Here is a 19,565-nt window from a genome sequence, read left to right on the forward strand (position 1 = left end):
CCTCTATAACCACTGTGATTATTATTATTTGACCCTGCTGATCATCTATGAACATTTGAACATCTTGAAGAACGAGCTGGCTTTAATGGCCATGTACTCTTATAATCTCCACCTGGCACAGCCAGAAGAAAATGGGCCACCCCTCGGAGCCTGGTTCCTCTCTAGGTTTCTTCCTAGGTTCCTGCCCTCTAGGGAATTTTTCATAGCCACCGTGCTTCTACATCTGCATTGCTTTCTCTTTGGGGTTTTAGGCTGGGTTTCTGTATAAACACTTTGTGACAACTGCTAATGTAAAATGGGCTTTATTAAATACATTTGATTGATTGATTGATTGATTGATTGATTTAATATATCATGGACCACTCTAATATCTCCTTCCCCCACTCTCCCCTACAAGAAAAACTCAAACAGTTTATATCTAGAAAAGGGAAAGAAGTGCTTTTTGTCAACACCATAAGGGAGCACTGTCTCTATTCCTACCGTACAGTATGCTTACTTCCAGACGTTTGTAGCCCAGAGGGCCTCGCTAAAGAGTTGTAGCTGGAAAATGGTGCGCAGGGGTAATATTTTAATAACATACTCTCCAGGCAGGCCCGCAGCGTGAAATATTATATATTATAATATATATCACATTTCAAACACCCATTGACAGGGGAGATGTCAGAGATATTAATTGGTGTCAGACACACGTTGTGGCTCTCCGTTCAGAGGCTTGGATATACCTCTCCACTTCTGATATTTTATGACCAACTTCTCCAGAGAAGAAGCAGGAGGAGGAGGAAGTCTGACCAAGCAGATGAGGTTGTGCACCTGAATAGGTTATGACTGTAGCAGTACCCTCCCATGAGCACATGTACACAGGAACCATTGTTTTATGTGCTGCTGAGTTTGGCAGGGGATTGAAAGTGTGTGTGTTTGTGTGTGTGTGTGTTTGGAGGGGATGGTCAGTCGGGAAGCAGAGGAATTCCCAGAGAAGGAATTGCGGAACAATGCAGGCTATCCTACTATTGCTTTACTCTGGCACAGGTTGCTGTGACCCACCCTCAGTATCCATGTCCATGTACAGAGGCAGAGGTGAGAAGTCGGCAACAGCCACTCCAAGAAAATGCTTCCTTGTAAAAACAATCGAACAATGTGAGACAGGCCTGTGTGTGCTCACGCTATCCTGTTCCAAAGATGAGGCAATTTAATCGTAATCAATCTATTAACTATTATGATAGGGACTGTTTCTTGTCCATGTCAGCAAAAGGATGCGTGGGTGAGTTGGAACTAGAACTTGGCTTAGACCAAGATGATGATGGCATACTTTCTGCAACACAAGTAACATGGCTGGAGTATTTCATAAAGCAATTTGTATCTTCTAATGTGAAAATTAAGATTTTTGGGGGGGATGAGCTGCAAGAAGTGTGTGTCAGACAATGTCTACATGTCTTGTGAGATCAAGATGGGGTGTGTGTGTGTGTCACATGGGAAATTCTCCCAGCGCTAGGCCTGCTGGAGACCTAGAGAGAAACCATTGGGTTATTACATTTCGCACAAGAGCAAAAACTCAGAGGATATCCCTAATCAGGGGCCAGAGAGTGTGCAATGAACAACCTCGTTGACAGAAACATGGAGCCCTACACTTGCAGCTGGGCATGCTAACAACCTCAGGGATTTACTGTAGTGTGACGTAGTAAAGTACAGAATATGGAGAATCAAGCTAAAACTCTCCACCCCCAAAAAACACAGACACATTTACTCCTTTGGGAAATGTTGCAGTGACTGTTTTTAGACTATATGCGGATGCAACTTATGTTGATATCTGTACAGTTTTGGTCCTCTGTTTTGCACACCGTGACATGTTGTATCAGTTGCAGCACATTCCACAGCACTTGAATAAGATGTGTTTTACTGACCCTAACATTGGAACACCTGGACGTTCACATGGTCTAACGAGGAAAATATTATTTTGACAAAGTGTTGCAAGCCTCAGTACCAAAATAATTCCATTCCACTTTATTGCAGTACGTTTTCTATGTTAATTGTAGAACAATACGAAAGCAATTTGAACACAATTTTATGGCCTTTACATTCGTTCAATCTTAGTCTCTCGTGACATACTTAACATAAATGTCCAGCACACATGAGATTTGGGACTGGGTTCTGAGATTACTTCAATTACTAAGGTTCAAGGAATCATGCAGGCAAAAAAATCTAATAAACCTATCATCATCTCCAAGATCACCACCTCTTGCTAATGTGTAAACACTTATAGCTGCAATGATAATCTTTTAATAAGAAGCGGCCAAATTTCCATTGATCTTATTTGGTCCTCAGCAGCAGCTTGCTACGCCTCTGTTTAATCCAGATGGTAGGAATCCAAAGACATCACTCTTCCCTTTTCCATAAAGTCAGTCTCCTAATAATAGCTCATATCTGACTACCTCTTTTGTCAAAAAGAGCGACACATACAAATAATATGGTTCAGGAGAGACAATGGGGAGGATGAAAACAACAGGATGAGACAGCCTCTTAATGTATGTGCTTGAAGTGAACCTATTGACTGCTCTGTATCATGATGACTCCAGAGTGGAGGGAGTTGGCTTGCTTAGCTTGCTTTCTTGCTGGTATATCAAAGCCAATTATAAAGCCATAGTCTGTATTTTGAAGTATTGTAAATAGTGTTGAATCACAGGCACTCAAACAGCATTTAATAATTTACACATAACTGCCACATGATGGCATGATATAGTCACTTTTACCTCTGTCCTCTTTTTGTGTGTGTGTGGGAAAAACGTCCCCTCTTGGCAGTGGATTTTGTTTTTCAGTGTTAAAGAAAATGTTGCAAGGGTTTCTAAAACCCTTGCAACCTATTTTTGGTTGTGGGCCCCGTAGCAGCAGTACGTAATCTGTGTATAGGAAGAGGCGGATGTGTGTGTGTGTGTGTGTGTGTGTGTGTGTGTGTGTGTGTGTGTGTGAGTGTGTGTGCGTGCATGCATCCATCTCATTTTTGAGTGGAGGAAGTATTTCTTTCGATTTAAACAACTCTTCTTTGGAAATAAAAACTGAAAATACGCTATTACCTAGCCCTAGCCTACCTCTTTTAAAACATCCTGTTTATAACCGTGTGGTTAACTGCTACTGTAGAGCAGGTCTTCTAGTCATTACTGCTGGAGAAGATGTGTAAGAGATGCCCCTATGTTGATTTGGGTTGGGGTAAGTGTGAATTTGTATAATACATTATGAATATTAAGTTATTATTAAATTAATATATTTGTAACATTATTATCATATAGATGGTTTTCACAACGCCCTCATTAAATCCAGGCCTAGAAGGTTAGAATGCTAATTGTGTCAGAATGTACCTATTAAATAGAATTCTCAAAATCGGGACATAATTGTGAAATAAAAATGTTACACTTTGAACCAAATAGTCTTTCTTCATCAGCCACACACTAGAATTTAAAAGTTGTCTTCAATGTGTTTATTTATTTTTGTAGCTCAGCTGGTAGAGCACGGCGCTTGTAACGCCAAGGTAGTGGGTTCGATCCCCGGGACCACCCATACACAAAAAAAATGTATGCACGCATGACTGTAAGTCGCTTTGGATAAAAGCGTCTGCTAAATGGCATATTATTATTATTATTTATTATTATTTTGTATTTGTTTGTTACAGCAGTGTATATGATGACCAGTTTAGTCCTTTCCGAGAGTCTACTAATAATCCAAGCAGACTGCAATGAAGATATTTATATGAAGTGTGAAGCTATCCAGGATAAGAGCTATCGATCCATTACATGGTATAAGGTAGGCCATAATTGGTACTGCATTTACATTTTAGTCATTTAGCAGACACTCTTATCCAGAGAGACTTACAGTTAGAGAGTGCATACATTTTCATACTGGCCCCCCGTGGGAAACAATCCCACAACCCTGGCGTTGCAAGCACCATGCTCTACCAACTGAGCTACAGGGGAACGTCTCTATTTCAAATACATTTGGGTATTCGTTGATGACGTGAGTGCTATGAGAAGTAAATCTTTAAAATCAAACTATATAATTTTGTATTGTAAAGGCAAATATTATTTGTGTATTCTGCTCTGTTTGCAACTAGTGTCACATATTATGCTAAACAAAAAGATAAACGCAATTTGCAACAATTTCAAAGATTTTACTGAGTTACAGTTCATATGAGGAAATCAGTCAATCAGTCAGTTGGCCGGGGTAGGCCATCATTGTAAATAAGAATTCGTTCTTAACTGACTTGCCTAGTTAAATAAAGGATAAATTAAAATTAAAAATAATAATAATTAGGCCTTAATCCATGGATTTCACATGACTGGGAATACAGATATATACAGTGGCTTGCGAAAGTATTCACCCCCTTGGCATTTTCCTGTTTTGTTGCCTTACAACCTGGAATTAAAATTGATTTTTTGGGGGTTTGTATCATTTGATTTACACAACATGCCTACCACTTTGAAGATGCAAAATATTTTTTATTGTGAAACAAACAAGAAATAAGACAAAAAAACTGAAAACTTTAGCGTGCATAACTATTCACCCCCCCCCCCCCCCCCAAAAAAAGTCAATACTTTGTAGAGCCACCGTTTGCAGCAATTACAGCTGCAAGTCTCTTGGGGTATGTCTCTATAAGCTTGGCACATCTAGCCACTGGGATTTTTGCCCATTCTTCAAGGCAAAACTGCTCCAGCTCCTTCAAGTTGGATGGGTTCCGCTGGTGTACAGCAATCTTTAAGTCATCCCACAGATTCTCAATTGGAATGAGGTCTGGGCTTTGACTAGGCCATTCCAAGACATTTAAATGTTTCCCCTTAAACCACTCGAGTGTTGCTTTAGCAGTATGCTTAGGGTCATTGTCCTGCTGGAAGGTGAACCTCCGTCCCAGTCTCAAATCTCTGGAAGACTGAAAGAGGTTTCCCTCAACAATTTCCCTGTAATTGGCGCCATCCATCATTCCTTCAATTCTGACCAGTTTCCCAGTCCCTGCCGATTAAAAACATCCCCACAGCATGATGCTGCCACCACCATGCTTCACTGTGGGGATGGTGTTCTCGGGGTGATGAGAGGTGTTGGGTTTGCGCCAGACATAGCGTTTTCCTTGATGGCCAAAAAGCAAAATTTTTGTCTCATCTGACCAGAGTACCTTCTTCCATATGTGTGGGGAGTCTTCCACATGCCCTTTAGCGAACACCAAACGTGTTTGCTTATTGTTTTCTTTAAGCAATGGCTTTTTTCTGGCCACTCTTCCATAAAGCCCAGCTCTGTGGAGTGTACAGCTTAAAGTGGTCCTATGGACAGATACTCCAATCTCCGCTGTGGAGCTTCGCAGCTCCATCAGGGTTATCTTTGGTCTCTTTGTTGCCTCTCTGATTAATGCCCTCCTTGCCTGGTCCGTGAGTTTTGGTGGGCGGCCGTCTCTTGGCAGGTTTGTTGTGGGGCCATATTATTTCAATTTTTTTATAATGGATTTAATGGTGCTCTGTGGGATGTTCAAAGTTTCTGATATTTTTTTATAACCCAACCCTGATCTGTACTTCTCCACAACTTTGTCGCTGACCTGTTTGGAGAGCTCCTTGGTCTTCATTGTGCCGCTTGCTTGGTGGTGCCCCTTGCTTAGTGGTGTTGCAGACCCTGGGCCTTTCAGAACAGGTGTATATATACTGAGATCATGTGACAGATCATGTGACACTTAGATTGCACACAGGTGGACTTTATTTAACTAATTATGTGACTTCTGAAGGTAATTGGTTGCACCAGATCTTATTTAGGGGCTTCATGGCAAAGGGGGTGAATGCATATGCACGCACCACTTTTCCGTTATTAATTCTTTTGAATTTTTTCAAACAAGTTATTTTTTTCATTTCACTTCACCAATTTGGACTATTTTGTGTATGTCCATTAAATGAAATCCAAATAAAAATAAATTTAAATTACAGGTTGTAATGCAACAAAATAGAAAAAATGCCAAGGGGGATGAACACTTTTGCAAGGCACTATATCTGTTGGTCACAGATACCTTTAAAAAAAATGGGCCTCACAATGGGCCTCAGGATCTTGTCACGGTATTTTTGTGCATTCAAATTGCCATCGATAAAATGCAATTGTGTTCGGTGTCCGTAGCTTATGCCTGCCCATACCATAACCCCACCGCCACCAACTTAGACATTAGAAAACCACTCACCAACATGACACCATACATGTGGTCTGCGGTTGTGAGGCTAGTTGGAAGTACTGCCAAATTTTGTGCACAGAATTCAAGAGAAATAAGCTTTTTGTGCGTATGGAACATTTCTGGGATCTTTTATTTCAGCTCATGAAACATGGGACCAACACTTTATATGTTGCATTTATATTTTTGTTCAGTGTACATATTGTCACGATTCTCTAAAGCAGAACCCAGAAGCAGACCAGGACAAGGTAAGTAGAACGAAGGTGAGTATTTATTTACTGACTCAAATGTGGAAACAGAATAATCCAGGAGACGGAGCGGGCAGCGGAGGTGAGTTGGTGGGAGTGAATAGGCAGATCCAATGGTGTCACAGAAGCCACCGACGACCAGGCAGGGGTGGGGTGAATGTTCCGGGAGAATGACTGTAGACAGAGTAAACAGAGGTGAGTACACGGCAAGCAAAAATTACAGAACAACAAAACTAACTCTAGTAAACTTGAGGCTGATACGCTGACACAACATACTGTTCATGGCTAATGATCCGACAGGGAATAGATGTCAGGTCAGAGCTCATGAAGTGGAGAGGTGATGATCAGGACCAGGTGTGCAGATAGCTGATGAGATGCAGGTGCGGGTAATAGAGAGATCTCCCGCCTAGCTTCGTCGCCTGGCAACCAGACAGGGTGCGTTCAGACAGGGTACTAGAAGTCAGGGCAGTTAATGGAGTGGCCACACGGCTGTAATCACGGATAAATCTACGATAGAAATTCGCAAACCCCAGAAACCTCTGGAGCTGCAATCTCGTACCGGGCTGGTCCCAATCCAGAACCGCCCTAACCTTCTCTTGATCCATCCTAATCTCTCCCCTGGAGATGATGTACCCGAGGAAGGATGTAGTGTGGGCGTGAAATTCACACTTCTCGGCCTTCACAAACAGGCGGTTCTCCAACAATCGCTGCAGAACCTGCTTGACATGCTGGACGTGGCTGGAAAGCTCCTTAGAGAAGATAAGAATGTCATCCAGGTACACGAACACAAAAAGACCGATCATATCTCTCAGGACGTCATTCACCATACTCTGGAACACTGCTGGAGCATTGGTCAGTCCAAACGGCATCACCTGATACTCGAAATGACCCATCGGTGTATTGAAACCAGTCAACCACTCGTCCCTCTCTCTGATCCGGACCAGATGATACGCATTGCGTAGATCTAGCTTGGTGAACAGAGTAGCACCCTGTAAGGAGTCGAAAGCAGAGCTCATCAAGGGCAGGGGATACTTGTTCTTGACTGTAATATCATTCAAACCCCGATAATCAATACAAGGTTGAAGAGAGCCATCCTTCTTACTCACAAAAAAGAATCCTGCCCCCAGGGGTGATGACGAGGGACGAATGAGACCAGCAGCTAGAGACTCCTTTATGTAGGTCTCCAAAGCTTCACGTTCAGGTCGAGAGATACTGTATAACCGTCCCTTGGGATAGGCAGCTCCAGGGAACAGGTTAATGGCACAATCATATGGTCGGTGGAGAGGAAGTGACAGAGCCTTCTGCTTACTGAACACTTCCCCCAAATCGTGATATGTTTCAGGAACCAGGGACAAATCTGGGGGGGTAGACTCAATGACCTGACTGGGAACAGAATGGGAACAGGCAGTCTTAAGGCAGTTAGCATGACATTCAATGCTCCAACTAGTTACCTTGCCAGTCACCCAATCAAACGTGGGATTGTGTTCTCTCAGCCAGGGGTATCCAAGAACCAGAGGAACATGGGGAGAAGGCAGAATGAAGAAGGAGATAACCTCTGAATGATTCCCTGACAACAGCATCTTATCCAGTTCTGTCCTCATAGTGATACGTGCCAGACTACTGCCGTTCAGAGTGGTAGCTTCAATGGCTTCCGGTAATCGCTCCTTGGTAAGCCCCAGCTGTTCCACCAAGTCGGCATCAATAAAGCTGCCATCGGCACCTGAATCGATGAAAGCGTTAATCGCTAAACTCTGATTCTTGTTCATGAGGGTAGCAGGAAAACGGGGTCTGACAGGGCTATTGAGAGGTTGAAACTGGCTCGCTAAAAGTCCTCCCAAATTTAGCGAGCTGGGCAGTTTAACGGGCGCTGGGGACAAGCGGAGATGTAATGTCCCGAGCTACCACAGTAGAGGCAGCTGTTGGTCTCACGTCTACGTTGGCGCTCCTCCTTGGTTAACCCGTGCTGCCCCACTTGCATGGTTTCAGGATCTGGAGGCAGGACCTCTCCACTAATCCCGTGTGGTGAACAATGATCGACTTGTTCTGGTCCACTTCCTGACCCGAATGGTAACCGAGTAGCTGATTGATTGGACGGGCCCCATTGCTTCTCCCTCCTTCTCTCTCGGACTCTGTTATCCACCCGAATAGATAATGCTACCAAACTGTCCAGGTCACTAGGCTCCGGATAGGAGATCAGCTCAGTTGCTTGAGTTGCTCCGACAACCCCTGATAAAAAGCCGCTTGTAGTGACTCCTCATTCCACCCACTCTCCACAGCCAACACTAATCCACACTGCATAAGAAATGAACGGCATCTTCCCAAATCCCCTTCGTACTTATCTGGCGTCGGAACCTTGGGCTCACAGAAGGAAACAGCTCCAGAAGCAGGTGAGAGGGGTGAAGCAGGTGGTGGATGATCCGCCGGCAAACTGAGCTGAGCCTGGATACTCGTCAGACTAGCAGAAAAGTTCCGAACCGAAAACGCTATCTCCTGTAGCGCCGTGCTGTGTTGTCCCAACATCTTCTCCTGATGGGTAATGGAATGGCGTACAGAGTCCAGGTCCGCTGGGTTCATTCTTGGCCGGATCGTTCTGTCACGATTCTCTAAAGCAGAACCCAGAAGCAGACCAGGACAAGTTGAGTAGAACGAAGGTGAGCATTTATTTACTGACTCAAATGTGGAAACAGAATAATCCAGGAGACGGAGCGGGTAGCGGAGGTGAGTTGGTGGGAGTGAATAGGCAGATCCAATGGTGTCACAGAAGCCACCGACGACCAGGCAGGGGTGGGGTGAATGTTCCGGGAGAATGACTGTAGACAGAGTAAACAGAGGTGAGTACACGGCAAGCAAAAATTACAGAACAACAAAACTAACTCTAGTAAACTTGAGGCTGATACGCTGACACAACATACTGTTCATGGCTAACGATCCGGCAGGGAATGGATGTCAGGTCAGAGCTCATGAAGTGGAGAGGTGATGATCAGGACCAGGTGTGCAGATAGCTGATGAGATGCAGGTGCGGGTAATAGAGAGATCTCCCGCCTAGCTTCGTCGCGTGGCAACCAGACATGGTGCGTTCAGGAACCTCAGGAAACAGACTTTAGAACAGAAAACAGGCAACACAGGCAGAAACAGACTCAGGAAGCGGGATTCATGACACATATTCTATAATATTATTACATTAGAGCATTTTTTTCTACTGAGAGAAGGCTTCAATAACTCCCTCCTGTGTGAGACATTAAATCTAATATGGATCACTTCTTCTGGTAAAATACCTCTGATAAAATAACAGAATAGATCAATATAAAGTCAATACAATCTTATTTTCTCTGTGTTTAGCTGAACAACCGGACTGGTATTATCAGAAGAAGTGACAATGAGAAGCCACAGTCATATGAATTTCCCCGACCTGCCAGGTTTGGAGCGATGGACAGTCTCATTCTTCCCAGAGTCAGACCTGAGGATGCAGGGACCTACCAGTGTCTCATCAGGGCCAACATAGGACAGACCAACAGAGTCTCAAATGTCACCCTCAATGTATCTACAGGTAAACTATCACTCACTATACTGGTTTGACTTAGAGTTGGATATGGAAATTAATAGTACTATAACCTAGGTTATGACGAGGGATGATGGATTTATTGATTGTTTGGATACATTGCTTTAATCACCATAAAAGCCACTGGGCCAGGCGAAAATACAGGTTTCATAGTACAGTACAGGCCCAGAGAATAACTAATGAAAGTGAGCATTCTGTAACTTTCCTGGTCTCATGAACTTTTATCATATATCCACAGATTGTGTGATCCAGACTACAGTGGCAGTGACAGCATGGCAGGACGTGACTCACAGTACCCCACTGTGTACCATGCACGTGGTGGAGGTCTCTGTCATATGGACTTCATGTGGATTCTTGATTCTTGGCCTTGTCAAAATCGCTCTGTGTCTCACCTCCATTGAGGTAAATCAATATTCTTTACATCCAAATATATATTTTGTATATAGCCTTTAGCCCTACGTGGTGTCATGGTAGCAGAATATGTAGTTGTTAGGCTACATTACTGGATTTTTTCAAATTTCAGCTCCTCAGATTTACCATAGGTACAATGACACAAACTAGTGAGTGTGGAGGGTTCTTACTGAAATAATATGAGTTGTTTTCATGACAGATGACTATCCAAACTCCATAACTGCAGGGGTTTTGACACTCTAGGTGAGGTGACGTAGCCCTTTCCTGCAGTCAAATGACCCAGGGGCCTCATGGGTGGAATCTTATTAATATTTTTCATAATGTCATAGTTAATAAACATTGTTTTTTGTAAAAACTCAGAAAATCCGGTATTTCTATATCAAACAGTTTTGTTATATTTCAGTCTTCTGTGATGTATATAAATTGTAATATTGGGATGCAAACTCAAAATGTAATACATTTCAACTCTATATCTGACATGATACAGGTGTCTTCTTTTTTTAAGCCCATAACCATGTGTGTGAGGTGTATACTTTTGTTTCAAAGTAGGTTTGTTTAAGACTACCAAGAAACAATCTGTGTAACTCTGATTTAGCCCACTGCAGTAAAAGTTAATAGATGGTTGAGGATTCACTCTGTGAGGTGACATTTCCTCTCAAAGCGAGACCCCTCAATAAACAGTTGCCCCCGCATCCTCTCTTCTTTTCTCCAAATGTGCAAAATATAGGTGGGCATAGTTTTCCCCTCAAAGACGCTGACATTATATTCATGTTAATTTTTCTCATCAGGTTGTTCGAAACATCAAGAGGAGACATAGCAGGGGAAGACAACAGCAGTGGTAATGAAAATGGTTGCGTCTTGGTCAACAGTTCTGAGTGCAGTGATTTCAAAAACATGTTAGGCGTATGAAAACATCTGTTAGATAGTTAGCTACAGGTAGATGCCAAAATAAAGGAAACACTTGAGAGTAAATGAGGGATTCAAAGTATATTGGAAGCAGGTGCTTCCACACAAGTGTGGTTCCTGAGTTAATTAAGCAAATAACATCTCATCACCCTTAGGTTCATGTATAAAAATGTCCAGTTGCCCATTATTTTGGTTACCATGGCTAGAAGAAGAGATCTCAGACTTTGAAAGAGGGGTCTCAAAGGAGTATAGGGGGTTTAAGGGTGTGTGTGTGTGTGTGTGTGTGTGTGTGTGTCTGTGTGTCTGTGTGTCTGTGTGTCTGTGTGTCTGTGTGTCTGTGTGTCTGTGTGTGTGCGTCTCAGTCACCAGATCTCAACCCAATTGAACACATATGGGAGATTCTGGAGTGGTGCCTAAGACAGTGTTTTCCACCACCATAAACAAAACACCAAATGATTTCTCGTGGAAGAATGGTGTTGCATCCCTCCAATAGAGTTCCAGACACTTGTAGAATCTATGCCAAGGCGCATTGAGGCTGTTCTGGCTCGTGGTGGCCCAATGCCCTATAGACGGGTTGGCTGACAACGTCACGAGAATGATACATGCACATCAATGAGGCAGTCAGTGTGGCGTTATGATTCTGAATGGTCAGATAGCTAGCAACAATTACAAGAAATATGGCTAAAATTTGCTAGCTAGCTAACCAACAACCGTAACGATGTATTTGAGAGACAAGTGCTCATTGTGCACATTTATTTATAAACACTTGGAGACTAAATATAGTTTACATGTTTAAAAAAATCTAAGTAACACTGTCTGTTTTGCCCTATAGTTTGGCACGCATCAGTTTTGTTACTAAACAACCAACCCGTCTATAAAGACACTTTTATGTTCGTGTTTCCTTTATTTTGGCAGTTACTTGTAGGTCACCTGGATAAACTTCAAATTTGTGACAGACACAATCATTTAAAGTAAAACCTTACAATGCAATGAAAGATGTAAATATCTGCTTCAAATATACAGTTTATTAGAAGTTCTGCTTTGTGTTGCTAAAATCTTGCAATGATACACTGAGCAGTTATCCACTAAATGCAATTCTATACTGATTGTTCACCCTACTTATCATAGACTACTGTATTGATTTCATTCTGCCAATACTGGATTTGATGGGTGAAGATCCATTGATGGGTGAATATCCAAGATTCACTTTGTGAAATGTTTGATGCTGATGAGGTCTGAATCATGTCCAGGATTGCTGGTAGCCCCTGCTGGTCGTGCCCTATCGAGTAAACTCACACTGTTCAAACAGCAGGGTGCTGTGATGACGACTTAGGGTCAGGCTTTGGGGATTTCTCTGCGTATGATATAGTATTGTTATTAACTATGTAGGCCAGAATATACAAATGTTATAAGGCTCAGGTTTATTGTTTTCTGTATTCAACTGTATTGCGCCTTATGTATGTTACAGAAAAAAAACCTTTCCAAACAACTGTCTGTGGTTTTTCACATTTACGTATCTAGGCTTCTGCCAGGAAGTGTGTGTGTGTGTGTGTGTGTGGGGGGGGAGGGGTCATTTTTTTCTTCTTTCTCACAAGAAACACCTAGGCCTACAAACCAGTTCGATGTAAGGTGACTCAGACTCTGTTGTTTATGTCTGTCTGTGATATGTTTTCCTTTTTAAAAAACGTAAATCATGTCTGTTAAAACAGCAAGTAAGTAAGCAAGTTGAAAATTATTATTTGTTTCAACATGGATAATCTTCCTCCTGCCCATGCAATGTTGTTTCCGTTCCTGTTCTTGCTTTCCTACCTAGAGAAAGTGAAAGAGCTATATCATTCTACCCTTATTGCCTGTATTGGCCTTACCCTGTGGGGGAAATCCAGCTGGTTTGGATGTTGTACTGCTGGGTGCATTGGCTTGACAGAATCTACTGATCATAGAGGGGCTAACTCAGACTCCCCAATGACTTGACCAATGTACTGCAGCAGATTACGCTGGTAGCTTCAGAACAAAGGAACATATTTTATGGATCAGGTACGCATTGATTTGAAATTTACAGAGATGTGCCTTCTCATTGAGGGTCGATTGAAATAGACAATTTGAAAACATGAGTACAGTACTCCACCTGTTGGTGATTTTTGAAAATACAACCAGAACTTTAACACAACAACTTAGATATAATATCACATAGATAAAAAGGTGTTATGTAAAAGTTGTTTTTCTTAAATAAAAATACTGTACAAATATATATTTGAAATGTTGTACTGTAGTTTATCATGTGGACATTCATACAGGTTCATAGTGCTACTCATGCGTACGTGGCAAATCGTACCATGCATTAACGTTGAGCTTTTATGGTTCCTTTTTTCTTAAATACTTGCAATCAGATTCATTACTCCTGTTTGATACAGCCTGACAGGGGACCATATTTTGTATTTTATTAGGATCCCCATTAGCTGTTGCGAAAGCAGCAGCTACTCTTCCTGGGGTCCACGCAAAACATGAAACATGACATAACACAGAACATTCATAGACAAGAACAGCTCAAGGACAGAACTACATCAATAAGAAAATGGCACACGTAGCCTACATATCAATACATACACACAAACTATCTAGGTCAAATAGGGGAGAGGCATTGTGCCGTGAGGTGTTGCTTTATCTGTTTTTTTAAACCAGGTTTGCTGTTCATTTGAGCAATATGAGATGCAAGGGAGTTCCATGCAATAATGGCTCTTTATAATACTGTACGTTTTCTTGAATTTGTTCTGGATTTGGGGACTGTGAAAAGTCCCCTCGTGGCATGTCTGGTAGGGTAAGTGTGTGTGTCAGTGCTGTGTGTAAGTTGACTATGCAAACAATTTGGAATTTTCAACACATTAATGTTTCTTATAAAAAGAAGAAGTGATGCAGTCAGTCTCTCCTCAACTCTTAGCCAAGAGAGACTGGCATGCATAGTATTTATATTAGACCTCTGATTACAATGAAGAGCAAGACGTGCCACTCTCTTCTGGGCCAGCTGCAGCTTAACTAGGTTTATTTCATTGCGTTTCATGTGTATTATGGCAGCTAAAAGCTAAATTACAGTAACACATACAAGAAACACATTTAAATTAATAAGATGAGATGCAACAAATTGAACAAAATCAAATCGATTTTGGTGGTTGAAGGGACTGAGCAGTTGAGAGAGGAGGGAGCATCCTGGTCAAAGTCACAGCCAGGGAGGTCGGTGGTCATATCAGAGTCAGAGACAGGTCCGCAGCCATCAGCACACCTCGCTGTCCCCGACGTCCTCAGTCTCTCCTTATGGAATCCGTAGGTAGCTGACTAGCAACTCCTCTACACTACCAATGTGTAGCACCCACTTGGGTGATGCCCCGGCAGCCGCTGCTTCCAGACAGCCCACCACACATCGTACTCGTCCGAGTAGCTAGTTGTCTTCATCTTTACAGGCCTCTGCTATCTCCCCAATCCTCTCACTATACTTCTCTCTGCCTCTCAAGCCGTTGAAGTTATCAAAAGATAATTTAAGTCACCCTATAGTTTAAATTTAAAATATATATATTTTCTAATCTATATTCACTAATTCACGTTTTTCTAATGTGTCTCAATTGCAGTCAAAGTGAGAAAATGTATATAGTAATAAAACAGGCAGGGAGAATGAGCTTGTCCGCAGTGGTATTCGAACCCCCAACCTTCTGGGCCGTAGCCCAGCGTAGCATCAACTGTGCCATAAAATAACGATTGTGTGGCAGAGTCAATTTCCGCAATTATGAACACAGTGTCACTACAATATTTAACTAAATAAGTCACACTGGAGTTAAATCCTTCACTTTGTACTGTTTGCTTCTCACATTTTCACAAACACTATATACAAGTAAAAACATCAGCCCAATAACAAAGCCAATAAGCCAAATCTGCATGTCACAACAATGTCCAAATACACAGTGTCCATATAACAATGTCCAAATACACAGCACATGAAACTTCCACGTTCAAAGCCTTTTCTGTGCCTTTTTTTTTATGACCAACAACTACAACACTTCAGTATTTACAGTGGAAAATACTGCAAGTGGCACTGAAACAACACAGGATCTCCTTGAAGGTTTTGCGCATCTCGAGGCTGCGGAAGGCATAGATGACGGGGTCTATGACAGAGTTACACATGATGAGCACCAGGTAGGTAGTGAAGTGGGACATGTAGCAGACACAGAGCGGGTTCTTGGGACAGGTGATGAGGAGGATGAGGTGGAGGAAGAAAGGTGCCCAGCAGCAGACGAACACCCCCAGAAGAATGGTGATGGTGACTGCTCCCTTCATGCAGGTCCTCTGGGGCACCAAGCCCTCCACAGGAAGAGCAGCGATGCGCTTGATGTGCAGCCTCGCCAGCAGGAACATGTGAATGTACAGAGTGGCCATGAGCACCAGCATGGTGAAGAACATGATGATCAGACACACAATGACCGTCTTGCTCTCTGAGAAGACGATGAAGACTATCCCACAGACCACACATGTCAGCCAGATCCCCCCGATGGCCAGGAGAGCCCGTCGCATCGTCACGATGCTGTGGTAGCGCAGGGCATAGACGATGGTCACGTAACGGTCAATGGCGATAGCTAGAAGGTTACAGATGGAGGCCACCAGGGAGATACAGATCATGGAGTCAAAGAAGTTGTCCATAAGTTGAATAAAGTGGTCGTCCGCCACTATCAACCGACTGTTCAGCGCAGCGATAACCACCGTCTCTAGTGAGTTGGAGACACTCACCAGCATGTCAGCAGCAGCAAGACTACACAGGAAGACGTACATGGGTGAGTGGAGGTTCTTGTTCTTCACCACCGCCGATATCACCAAGATGTTCTCCAGAAGGCTGACGATCCCCAGAGTCAGGAATACCTCAGCCTGGATGTGGACCGGCTCACACAGACCAGGCTCGATGCTGGTGCCGATGCCGGTCCGGTTCCCCTGCTGGTCTTCCCCGGCCAGAGACTCCCTAGTAGTCTCATTGAGCCAAAGGTCCGGCGGCAGCATATGTCTGTAAGTGTTGTTCATCTGGTGGGAATTTAGACAACAGTTCACAGAGGGAGATGCCGGGATGCCGGGATGCAGGAATACAAGGTAATGAGCGAGCCACCTGCCCCATAAGAGCCTCTTCTGGAGCCCTGCTGCTGGATGCTCCTCCTTTTAGATCACAGCTAGAGAGAACTGTGGTTGTCTGGTTTCTCCTGAGCCCTGAGAACCCTTTCAGCCCCCCCGGTCCAATTCAATGAACACATACATTCACTCAAGCGCACACAGACACATACATTCACTCAAGCGCACACACAGACAGACACACACACACACACATTCAGTAGTTTGACATTTCACCTTATACAACTTTCACTTCACCTGATAATACTTAATCAATGACATTCATTCTATTTGACTGCCTTCTTGAAAGGAAAAATAACCCAGGCAATTGAGAAACTTACAGTAAATTCAACTGACAAAACCGATGGTGCATGTAAAATCAAAATAGAGAAGAATCATTGTTTCACCAAATCATTTAAAGCCAAATGAGATTTGGTTACACACACACACACACACACACACACACACACACACACACACACACACACACACACACACACACACACACACACACACACACACACACACACACACACACACACACACACACACACACACAACAAGCAAAAAGGGTGTTTATAGACATTTCTAGCATTTAGGTCTAATAGTAGATAGAACCTGAGACCTACTGTATTTCCTTAATCTCTATGAAACTTGTCAGAACATATAGGCATAACAACGGGTCTAACCTTTTCTTGCCTCAGGAACCGTCTGTTTGCATTTCATCCAACATAGCATTACACAACTGGGGGGGGGCACCATAGGGGAGACCTGTCCTTTGGGAATAACTGAATGGAACAAATTGATCTGTGAGTCTAAAGTAAAATATGTAATTAGCAGAGTTGCTTAGTTGCACTATCTGCTAAGGGTAAACCACTATGACTATGTCATGGTCTAATCTGGTTCATCAGACACAATCAGCCTTGGGACAAGGTTATGGTTAGTCCACTGCCAGTGCCTACGGCTAACTGACTGTCTCTAGCCATCTCCTCACTTACAGTAACCTGCATGCACCTTGTCATTCTGATTATGCTCTATAGCTGGAAGAATCTGTTCTATAGCTATTACTATTGGGCCAAACATAACCCAAAACAGACTGCAAATGCATCCAACTAGTTTTTCGAGATCACAAGATTGATGTAGTCATTGTGTGGAAGAAATATGGGACCATCTACTACACGTTTTACTACTTTTATACACTATAAGTGAATTTTTTAAAATACTTATGACTTCTTCACATGGGGGGATTAAATACATTAAGTGCTTTCATTTATAAATGGTAAATTAGGCATGAAAATAACCTTAAAGGTACAATCAGCTGTTACTACATCAATTTTTTGACTTATAAATTCACGATTCTTGATTCTTGAAGAATATAATTTAGAAATGCATCATGAGCTTAGTTCAACTGTCATACCCCTTCAGAACCCAAAATATAAGCTTGTTTTACTCCAATGTTTTTAAACAAAGAAAATGTTAACAAAACATGGTTAAAACTATAATTTTCATATCATGGTTGTTCAATCCTTGCATCATAGTGCTGTCTATGAATTTGAGAGTTACATTTCTCCAGCCCCATCCCTCAGCTTTTTACCGAACCAGGGTTGGGGAGGGCACTTTGTTATTGTTTCTACTGCTGATTGCTGCTTTAAGTAAAAGGTGACATTATGTAGGCTACTGTAGTCTCATATGAAACATTTGATCTCAAATCCAAAATGCTGGATTATTGAGCCAAATAAAACAATTTAGCTTCACTGTCCAAATACATATGGAGGGGAGTGTACCCACCACAAACCTGTTTTTATGTATGACACATGTTGACACTAGATGGCACCTCTGCATCGCAGAGAATAGTTAAACAGTGGAAAGCACTACTTATTCCTGTGATCAAGAGCAATAGAGGGTTGGCTCTGACCTCTATGAGGCCATCAGACTGCTGCCAGCAGAGACCGTTTCTTGCCAGGCCAGTGTAGTTATGAATGGCTTTAGACAGTAAAAGAGAGAGGGAGCTATTCCCGTGGGAGAGAAGCGAGCCTGCCATTATCTTATATTGAGCAGTGCCAAAGCAGACTGTCGGTTGTCACTAGTTACCACAGCCACAAAGTAAAAATGGGCTTATCTTAAACATTTACTTTAGCTAGGGTTAGGCAAAAGGTTAGCAGTGTGGTTAAGGTTAGTGTTAGGTTTAAAATCAGATTTTAAGAATATACATTTTAGAAATAGTCATGGTTTAATAATTATGACTTTATGGCTGTGGTAACTATTGACGACCCAGACAGTCGGCTACCAAGTTGTTATACTGCTTTTAACACCAATGTATTTTAAAACAAGCCAGGTCACCCGTGATACAAGTCAGTATTCGACGTCAGGATGTCGGTAAATGACATGGAAACCGGATAATGTGTGAGGATGTCGGTAAATGACATGGAAACCGGCTAATAGGGGCAACAGTAAGCATCTACCTCTGATTCCAAAGGTTGCAAGATCGAATCCAGCAACCGAAAGATATTTTTGTTTTAAGACTATCCTAACCTTAACCCGTACCTTAACCATTAGGAGTTAATGCCCAACCTTAAGAATTTCGAGTTAATGCCTGAACTTAACCCTAACCTTAAAAAATCGGAGTTAATGCCTAAATGTAAACTTCAAGACTTCGAAATTTGAAGTTTGAAACAACTTACAAATTTGATGTTTGAGAAACATTGGAGGAATGTCTATTTCTGACATGTGACTGTGAATGCTAGTAGTTTAATGTAGGCCTATGTCCTCACTCCACATTGTCCCTGCAGATATAGAATGTATGGTTAGTCCTATTTAGGCACATTTGGAGACCTCTGCTGCAGCCTCTCAAACCTTGTGTGTAGTAGTGGTACACCTGCACCCCGTCCGCAATTGCTAATAACTAATCTGCACCCGCCCGCAATTGCTAATAACCCATCTGCACTTGCCCTACAATATGTGATAAAGTGAAAATCTGAGGCCCGCACCCGACCCTAACCCGCTAATATCAGAAAATGATCTGTAGGTTTCAGTGAGAGAAGGCGGAACGATTTTTTTGACAGGGGGTGCAAGATTGTTTTTGCTTGATTTAGATATGTTTCTGCTTGTAATTTTCTAGTTGCCCTAGAAGATG

The 19,565-nt window shown here is 42.5% G+C and overlaps 2 protein-coding genes across 2 annotated transcripts; one reads left to right on the forward strand and one right to left on the reverse strand.

Moving 5' to 3' along the window:
- Positions 1 to 2,951: 2,951 nt before the first annotated feature.
- Positions 2,952 to 12,782, forward strand: LOC311115351 (uncharacterized protein). Its single transcript, XM_084190539.1, has 5 exons — positions 2,952 to 3,198; positions 3,659 to 3,789; positions 9,763 to 9,970; positions 10,221 to 10,384; positions 11,182 to 12,782. Exons 1-5 carry the CDS (start codon positions 3,162 to 3,164, stop codon positions 11,233 to 11,235), a joined length of 594 nt encoding a protein of 197 aa, XP_084046665.1. The 5' UTR covers positions 2,952 to 3,161; the 3' UTR covers positions 11,236 to 12,782.
- A 2,561-nt stretch (positions 12,783 to 15,343) lies between these two features.
- LOC311115352 (melanocortin receptor 3-like) lies at positions 15,344 to 16,351 on the reverse strand (the record flags this gene model as incomplete). Its single annotated transcript, XM_084190540.1, has 1 exon — positions 15,344 to 16,351. One exon carries the CDS (start codon positions 16,349 to 16,351, stop codon positions 15,344 to 15,346), a length of 1,008 nt encoding a protein of 335 aa, XP_084046666.1.
- Positions 16,352 to 19,565: the final 3,214 nt, after the last annotated feature.

This window comes from Coregonus lavaretus, assembly GCF_964263955.1.
Source record: "Coregonus lavaretus genome assembly, contig: HAP1_SCAFFOLD_3590, whole genome shotgun sequence".
NCBI classification, from domain to species: Eukaryota; Metazoa; Chordata; class Actinopteri; order Salmoniformes; family Salmonidae; genus Coregonus; species Coregonus lavaretus.

Coding starts and splice junctions, on each gene's coding strand:
- LOC311115351 (XM_084190539.1), top strand. CDS start 3,162: ATGTGTAAGAGATGCCCCTATGTTGATTTGGGTTGGG. Junction 9,971..10,220: donor CACCCTCAATGTATCTACAG/GTAAACTATCAC, acceptor ATATATCCACAG/ATTGTGTGATCCAGACTACA. Junction 10,385..11,181: donor TGTGTCTCACCTCCATTGAG/GTAAATCAATAT, acceptor TTTTCTCATCAG/GTTGTTCGAAACATCAAGAG.